The 8,225-nt window shown below is 37.3% G+C and overlaps 1 protein-coding gene across 2 annotated transcripts in view; it reads left to right on the top strand.

The window, feature by feature from the left end:
• The window catches only part of RNGTT (RNA guanylyltransferase and 5'-phosphatase), a 279,701-nt gene that overhangs the window by 128,323 nt on the left and 143,153 nt on the right, over positions 1 to 8,225 (top strand). For both annotated transcript variants that reach the window (XM_045294543.1, XM_004696250.4), the window contains exon 12: positions 892 to 960. In XM_045294543.1, the coding sequence (XP_045150478.1) occupies positions 892 to 960 (69 nt within the window). The remainder of the gene's footprint in view (positions 1 to 891; positions 961 to 8,225) is intronic.

Below are 8,225 nucleotides of genomic sequence, written 5' to 3' on the forward strand. Positions count from 1 at the left end.
AGGAAGAGACATTTTAGATATAAACAAGTGAACCTGAAAACTATCCTAAAATTTATGCCCATTCGGCTAACTTCTATATAACAGGCCATAAGATTCCTCATTTTCCAGTTATTTCTCTTTCTTCATGCTGTAATAGAAAAAGAAAAACACCAGGAACTTTACAATTTGAAAGAAACATGTATTCAAGCTCAAATTAGTCATAGGCTAGAACCCTTTGCATCAGGTGAGGATTCTTTCATAGAAATGACATTGGAAAAAATTATTTTGTATTACTTAGCTCATTGGGATTCTCTTCTTGAGTAAAACAATATTAAAAACAAAAACAAGCCAGGAAGCCAAACAAAACACAAAAGGCAAAGATTTTAAAAATTCTCTACTTGAGACTTTGGAGCGTGTCAGTAATGCCTTTTTGTGCTGTAAACCATGCGAGCTAGTTTGTGGTTACACATCTGCTCTGGGAGATTTCTGTTTCCCAGCTTCCAACCATTCATCAAGCAAGTTTCATGCCTGTCTCCTTATGTGTGTGTTTTTAAATTTCCATGATTACTTCCCAGGGTTTGTTTGCGCTTTACATTCCCATTGTTTTTGGCTTTTCTATATATTTTTTGTGCTGGCTCAGCAATGCATTGATATATTTATCTTTAATACTATTTTAATAATTTTGGTTGTTATATTAGGACTGTTATATAGGATATGTAGTTTGTGATTGAATGGAAATCTTCGTTTATTTCTTTTAAATCTTACAACAGAATAGTCCAGGTCAAAATTTGAAGAAACCTTTTAAGTTCTTAAAACTTATGTGTTAAGAAATTTCTATAAAGCTTGTCAATTAATTTAAATATGTTAAAATGTTTATTTTATTTTTAAAAAGCACATATATTTATTTTATAGTTACTTGAAGGAAACTTTGCCAAAGAAGTCAGCCATGAAATGGATGGACTCATTTTTCAGCCTATTGGAGTAAGTTTATTTGTCTCTGTGTATAAACATGTATTCATATATGTTTTTATGCATGCTTGTGTAAAGTAGTTTTTCTTACATATAAATTTAAGTTTGCTTACTGCTGACCTCATTGCTATTAAGACAAAAGTTTCATTATAAGTACAAAGGGGGTTGTAAAAGCTCTTGGGAAAATTTAATTTTCCATAAACTTCATTTTTCCATGAACTTCATAAAGCCTTTTTATAGTTTAAAACTAAAACGAATACCTATATGCCTTTCATTCCTCAGGAAAAAAAGCATTGTTGATCATTATTTTTCAATTAAGTTAGTCTTTTAATATAACTAATTTTCATAATATTGTGAGCTGAATGTTGGGTGTATTTGCTAGAAATCTTATGACATGACAAATGCTTATTTCTTCTGTAGCCGTCTGTCTTTTAAGTGTTAATATTTCTAAAATGTAATTTCTTTGTGGGTGAATAAAACATAGAGTTATCAATATTTGAAGAACTCTGATGGTGCAGTGGTTAAGTGTTCAGCTGTTAACCAAAAGGTTTGAGGTTTGAGCTCACCAGTTTCTTTTTGTGAAACAGATGTGCTTGTCTGATCCCATAAAGATTTAGAGCCTTGGAAACGATATGTGGCCATATCAATACTTGAAGAAAATGGATTTCAATGAATTTATTCCTCGTTGAATTTCTAAAGTGCAGTGAAAAACTTACATCAATATGTAATGGTCAGCTCATGCATTTGAAGTTGTGTTTCCTCTGTAGCAGGGTTTATCAACCACAGCACCATTGATATTTTAGATCAGATAATTTTTTGTTGTTTAGGACTGTGCTGTGCATGGCAGGCTGGTTAGCAGCTCAGTAATGCCAGCCAACAGATAGCTGTTAGGTGCCATGGAGTTGGTTGATTCTATAGTGACACTTTGTACAACCGAATCAACAGTATTTGTTCCTGGGTCATCCTTACAATTGTAATGTTTGAGCCAAATGTTATAGCCTTTCTTGTTGAAAGTAAAGTGGGCTTGAAGGGATTTACTGATGTAAAAGTTACAGCCTTGGAAATCCTGTATAGGGTCACAGTGAGTTGGAATTGATTCCACAGCAGGAAATTTTGAGTTTTGTTTTATTTTGAGTGCAGGACAGATGGTATAATATATTGTGAATGAGAAGAATGGAATCTTTCTTTACATACTGAATCTTTTTTCATTTACTGAATCTTTTTCATTCCACAGGATTTATGGTGAAGTCATAAATAATACTCTTTTCTATCACTGCCTCTTAAGCCGTTTCAACTTAATTGTCATATATATTTAAAACTGAAACCATTATTCTCAAAGCAAAGAGTATCTCTTTTAAGGTGTTTGCTGTTTCTTACAGTAGATAAAGCTACCACCTCACATAGCAGATATTTGATTATATTTGTATTTCTAACATGACCTCTCTCTACTAGTTCTTTTATTATTCTTTAAATTTCCATGTTTACCTCAATAGATTTTAGAAAATGAAATGTTTGTTTCAAGGAACAAAAATAGATTATGTTTTGTTCTGTTCTTGTTTTTTTGGTCATAATTTTATCATCGTAGGCAAACCCTGAGGATATCTAGAGGCATCTTATTTTCCTTACTGATATAATCCATGTTGTTTCTTTTTTTCTTTTAAGAAATGTTTCCATGACTTGCTGTGTTTCCCACGTGTTTCTTTGAGAGTCTGCAATGAAAGTGCTCTTGTTCCTGAAAACAGCGAAAGGCACTTTTACCCTTTGCATATTCTCCTCAGAGACTTCCCAGTGTTAGCCACTCAGTGTCCAGTGCTCTGGTTTTCCTTCTGCAATATGTAGAGGCTCCTGTAACAGCTCTGACGGTCCCTGAGGTGATGACATGATTAGTATATGTGAATATAAATCGATACTTCAGCCTTTCTTCAGAGTATGGATTTAGCATACCAGAGTCTAGATTAATTTATATTAAAAATACTTATTTCATTAAAAATATATATTTCACAACTGCCTACTTGGGAGAAGGGCTGATTGATGCCACTGATTACATAGTGCTAGTTAATAGTCTGATTAATCTCTTTATTTTTCCATGAAATTTTAATGATTTCAATCTTTTTGTTTCTTAAATTGTGTCATTTGAAGTGGTGATTTATGGTATTTTTCTACATAGTTTCTTATTTTTTAAGAGGACACCTACATCTTAACTTCCTTAATTTCCCCCCCCCAGTAACATGCACCCTTCATTGTGTCTGCAACGTGCTCATTATTGAACTTCACTGTTAATTTGGCAAAATGGCATCTGGCTACATAAAGAATATGATACTTAGCCACATGTCTATTCTTTCCATTTAATTCAGTGGTTTTTTCCTACTGCCTTTGTGTTAAATTTTCTAAAAGGTATTTTCTAAGTACAAAAATATATTAAGCATGCCACCCAGAATAGGCTTTAAGTTAGCATGAATGCATTCAGGGTAAACAGGAGGCAATTTTCTCACTCAGATGCAAAATTTCATTAAATTCAGCTGTGCAGCCTTTTTATGTTTTCACTATTTGGGTTTTTAATTTCAACCCTAAATTCCTCCCTAAGAGCTGATTTTTCTATTCTTAATCTGTCCTTAGTTTAGATCACCATCACAATATATTCCATTTTCAGACTTCCCATTTGTCAGAGCCCCAGGTGAGATTCTTTCTACTTAACTTCTTCACAGAAATTTACAACTTCTCTGCCTCCCTTTAAAAAGGAAAATCTCAGTTCTTTTTAAAATGGAAAACTTGAACGACATTATCAAACAGTGTGTGGTGTTCAGCTATAGAAGACTAATTTTGTAACTTTCCCACTAGGATCCTCATTATGGCTTTAAAAAAATAAATACTTAAGTACTTAAGGTTTTCCCTCTTACCTAATTCTTAGAGGTTGAAACCATTGTACTCGTACATTGTCATCGTTTTCTTTTCTTTACTTGATGAAATAGCCATGATTCTTCTTTTTAGCTGCTCTTACGCTTTTGTAGATAGGAGGTTAGAAAAAAAGTTGATCTTCACAGACAGGCATAGTTTCCAGTGGTAGGAGAAGATATGATTTTAGGTGGGTACAGGACAGGGCTTTGAAAGATAATGCCTCATCCAGTAAGAAATGTAGTTCCATTCTAGTGTTTATTTAAGTCTCTCTGAATATAAAGAGAAGGTGTTTATTTCTAATTTTTAATATTTTGTTAAGACTTGATAACCTTTTCTCTTTCAACAAGACACGTTGACCTTCAGACTATTCCGTAGTTGTTAAGTGCTCTTGAGTCACCCAGGCTCTTGGTGACTTTATGCATAGCAGAATAAAACCTGGCCTGGTCTTGTATCATATCATAATTATTCATATGATGCAAGTTGGTACGTCATATGATACATGATATGAGTTGGGCTGCTAACCACAAGTCAGCAGTTTGAAACCACCATCTGCTCTGTGGGAGAATGATGAGGCTGCCTACTCCTGTAAAGAGTTAAAGTCTAGGAAACTCACAGGGGCAGTTGTACCATCACCTGTAAGGTCACTATGTGTCAAAACAGACTCGATAACAGTGAATTTGATTTGGAGGTACTAACGGTGGGAGAGAACCATTTTCTATTTATGGAATGGTATAAACTTCCTATTTTTAAAGAAGTAAATTAATTTAAAAAATAGTAAGTAAAAATTATTACTGTTGCTATTCAGACAGGCAGTAATTTTAAGAGTGGTATAGGAAGAACTAAAACTTATAAATGATATGGTACTTAACTTGCTTCCTATAGCCAATATAGCAAATTGCCATTGACTTGGTGATTTAAAATACCACATATTGATTTTGTTTCAGTTCTGAAAGTTGTAAGTCAGTTTCACTAATAACAAGATATTGGTAGGATCACATGCCCTCTTGAGGCCGTAGGAGAAACGAACATTAACACTTTCTGTGCCAAGATAGCTCTGCCTCCCCCTTAATAAAGTTACAGCTAGGGCTGAGCTGGTTAACTCCCAAGATAAGTTCTCCGTCTCATCATCTTTCACTTAATCACAATTGAAAAATCTCTTTTGCTATAAAAGAAACTTTCATAGGTTCTAGGGATTAGTACCTAAACATCTTTGGGAACCCCAGACCACCAGTTATAGTTGGATAGGATATTTTTGAGCAGTACCCAGTGTAATTTCTGATTCTGTCTTTGTAAGATAGGTAAATTACCTTCCTTAGTTTCGTTTCTTTTATAAAGCAAATTCTGAATGTGGAGTTAGTACTCTTGATCAGGCCCCAAACCGACTATGTTCGAACTTGCCATTTCTGAGTTTTTCTTCTTGGAAAGTCTTAAGACCTTTTAATGAGCTCAGCTTTAGAAACTAAGTGCAGGGTAAGTGATAGAAGATGAAGCTCTATGGCGAGTGGGTTACTAACCTCAAGATCAACAGTGTGGACTCCCCAGCTACTCCACAAGAGAATGGAGAGGCTTTCTGCTCCTGTAGAGATTTACAGCTTTGGAAACCCACAGGGGCAACCCTACCTTGTCCTTTACGGTTTCTTTAAGTTCGATTTGACTCAGTGGCAATGAGTTTCTTTGGTTTGGTTTAAGGGATAGACTTTTATGATAAAAAAGACAGTATATTAAAAGTAACCAGTATTTTTTTATAATACTAAAATGTATATACATGATTTTACCCTTTATTTTTACATTGGAGGATATTAACTCTTTGTGCTGAGATTCTTTGGTCAGTCATTATGCTGAACCTCCGGGATCTCCCTTGTGGGGTGAAGGGGAGAGGGGTTTCCCCACAAATCATCACAGGTCCGGTAGGCGCAATTGTACAGTGATAATAAGTAAGGATTATGGTAAACTCATAGAGAGCATGAGAGTTAGAGGAGAGATTGGAATAAATGGAGTCAGACACAATTCATGGTAGCATTGTTCACCTCAGCCCCGCTTGATGGTCCTCGTGGGGGGAACCCGGCCACGATACCAGAAGCAGCCTCGGGGACTGAGAACTGGGGAGCCTCTTTTCTTTATTGCTAACCACGCATTATAGCACTTTAGGGGGACATGATTATAGAATCACACGTCACAGGAAGTGGCAGTACAATAGGCATACACATTGTAGGAAGGGGATCTATGTTAGGCATAAGTGTAACAGGAAGGGATGAGCTAGGGGTGTGCCCATAGGAATGGGAAGATCTAGGGGTATACATGTGACAAGATGGGCGGACCCTAGATTCATGATGGCAGCCTAATCTTGGTCATCCTTGGGTGAGTTTGACCTCTCTGGTGTCTCCTACAAGGAAACAGACAACTACTACCCTTATCAGAAGGGAGTGGGCCCTACTTGTGGGATAAACAGTGGTGTCTGCTTGGTCTAGACAGCTGATAACTCTCAGGGAGAATGACCGCCAATCCACTCCTGATGATCTCTAAGTGTACAGTCATTCTCAAGTGGCTAAGTCTGGCATTTATTTGGGGGAGACAACTTGGGAGAAATCCTTCTGTTTCCCATACTCCCTGGATGGCATTTGCCTGACTCGCCATTCTCAGAGTGGAGGGTCTAAGGAGGTGAGAGCCCATTCCTGTGTAGATAAACTTGCACTTAAACATTTCTTGTATTATGCTTGTGTCGTTTGGACTAGAGTCTCTCTCCCATTTTCCCACAGAATTAACACATTTCTTGCCTTTGGCTGGAACAAAGGATGGAAGTAAAGGTTCAAATGCTCTACATAAAGACTTTTCATCTAGTCTTGTTTTCATTCCTTTGCTTTACTGCATTGTTCCCTTGCACCAGTCTCAGCTGTTTCATATAGGACCTGATCAGTTCTAGGGCCCTACAGCATGGATTGGTTTGCATTTGGACTTCCCTGCAAGCGTTTAGTATTTAGTTTTCTTTATTCTGTGCTCTATTAACTTCTACTTGTGTCTTTCAACCTAATGACATGCTTTTTTTTTGGTTGCTGTTGCCTTTCCCAGTTTCTTTTTCGGTCTCCGCTAATCTCTTTTTCCCCCTGAAATTCTTTTTTTGTGAGGTTTTAAATCAAAGTGGATTTAAGGCACATACTTAATCCACCGCATTTGCCAGAAAATCTCCCAAATGCTCACAACGTGCTGCTGTAGCTGTTGATTCTCTTGAGTCAACAATTCAATTATATCCAGAAAGGTACTGCTCTCTGTGATCAGCCTAGCGATTGCAAGGGTGAGTCTGTATAAAATGGAGAGCGAGCCCTGGTCAGGCTTAGGCAACATTTGATTCAGAATTACCATCCATTATCTGCAAATGAATGGTGTAAGATGAGGAGGAGCCTGGGTGCTTCTACTTGTGGAAACCTGTTGGGCCTGAATATGTTCTAGTTACTGTGAGGGTGGTGTATGTGTGGAGGGCTCCTTTGACTTCACAAGGGAGAAAGAGAATCGAATTGAGCAGTCTTCCTAATTCTGATAACAGCCATTCCTCCCAAGGCACTCTCTACTCTGCTAAGTTATGTAATTCATTGCAATGGCCATAAAAAAGCCACAGACTATATTTAGGATTATGGGTTTTATTAAGGAAATTATCAGATTACAATTTGGATCAGAAGTGCTCAGGATACAGTCCTTTGTTCAAGAGAACACTTCTCAGCTGTGTCTCAGGCATACTTGTGTCTGGCCCTTTGTTTTTCATCTGTGTGACCCTATGGCCTGTGCCCTGCTTGGCAATGTTAAACTCTTTTTAGTGCTGGTACGAAAGGCCCAAAAGGGCATTCTATTCCCCCATAACCATAAACCCAAAGATGCTCAGCTCCAGCTCTGTGCAGCTAGCAAATCTGGCACCTTGGATTAAATGTCTGGAGGCAACCCAGCCTCTTGCTAGCAAGTCTCTTGCCCTAAAGCACTCCACTTTCCTACTCTGTCAGCTGTTAAGCCCCTGCTCTGCCTCCTACTCTGGCTATTGGTTCTGTTGCTTCTGCTCTCCTGCTGTCATAGAACTCTCTCTCCTGGATCACGGAAGTTTAGTGGGCAGGGATCTCATGGTCCAAATAACTTGCTCTACTTCTTCTCCCTGTCCCCTTTTGAGATGACTTATTTTCTATGGGTCCACCCAGTTGTTTGGTAGGCGTTACAAAGTCTGTGGCACCACAGTCAGCAAGAAGTTAATTCTGCTCTAGTTCATTAATGATAGTGCTTGAATTGAAGTTGAATTACAGGTAGAAGATACTAGTACTGCAAACACCGGCAAAGGGAATGTTTTGAATCCTGACAAAATATCTTTAGAATTGTGGTAAGGATACTGTTTTAAAACTCCTAAAAAT

The sequence above is a fragment of the Echinops telfairi genome, unplaced genomic scaffold (genome assembly GCF_000313985.2).
Source record: "Echinops telfairi isolate 266 unplaced genomic scaffold, ASM31398v2 ScPeMD7_3533;HRSCAF=4204_0, whole genome shotgun sequence".
Lineage (NCBI taxonomy): Eukaryota > Metazoa > Chordata > Mammalia > Afrosoricida > Tenrecidae > Echinops > Echinops telfairi.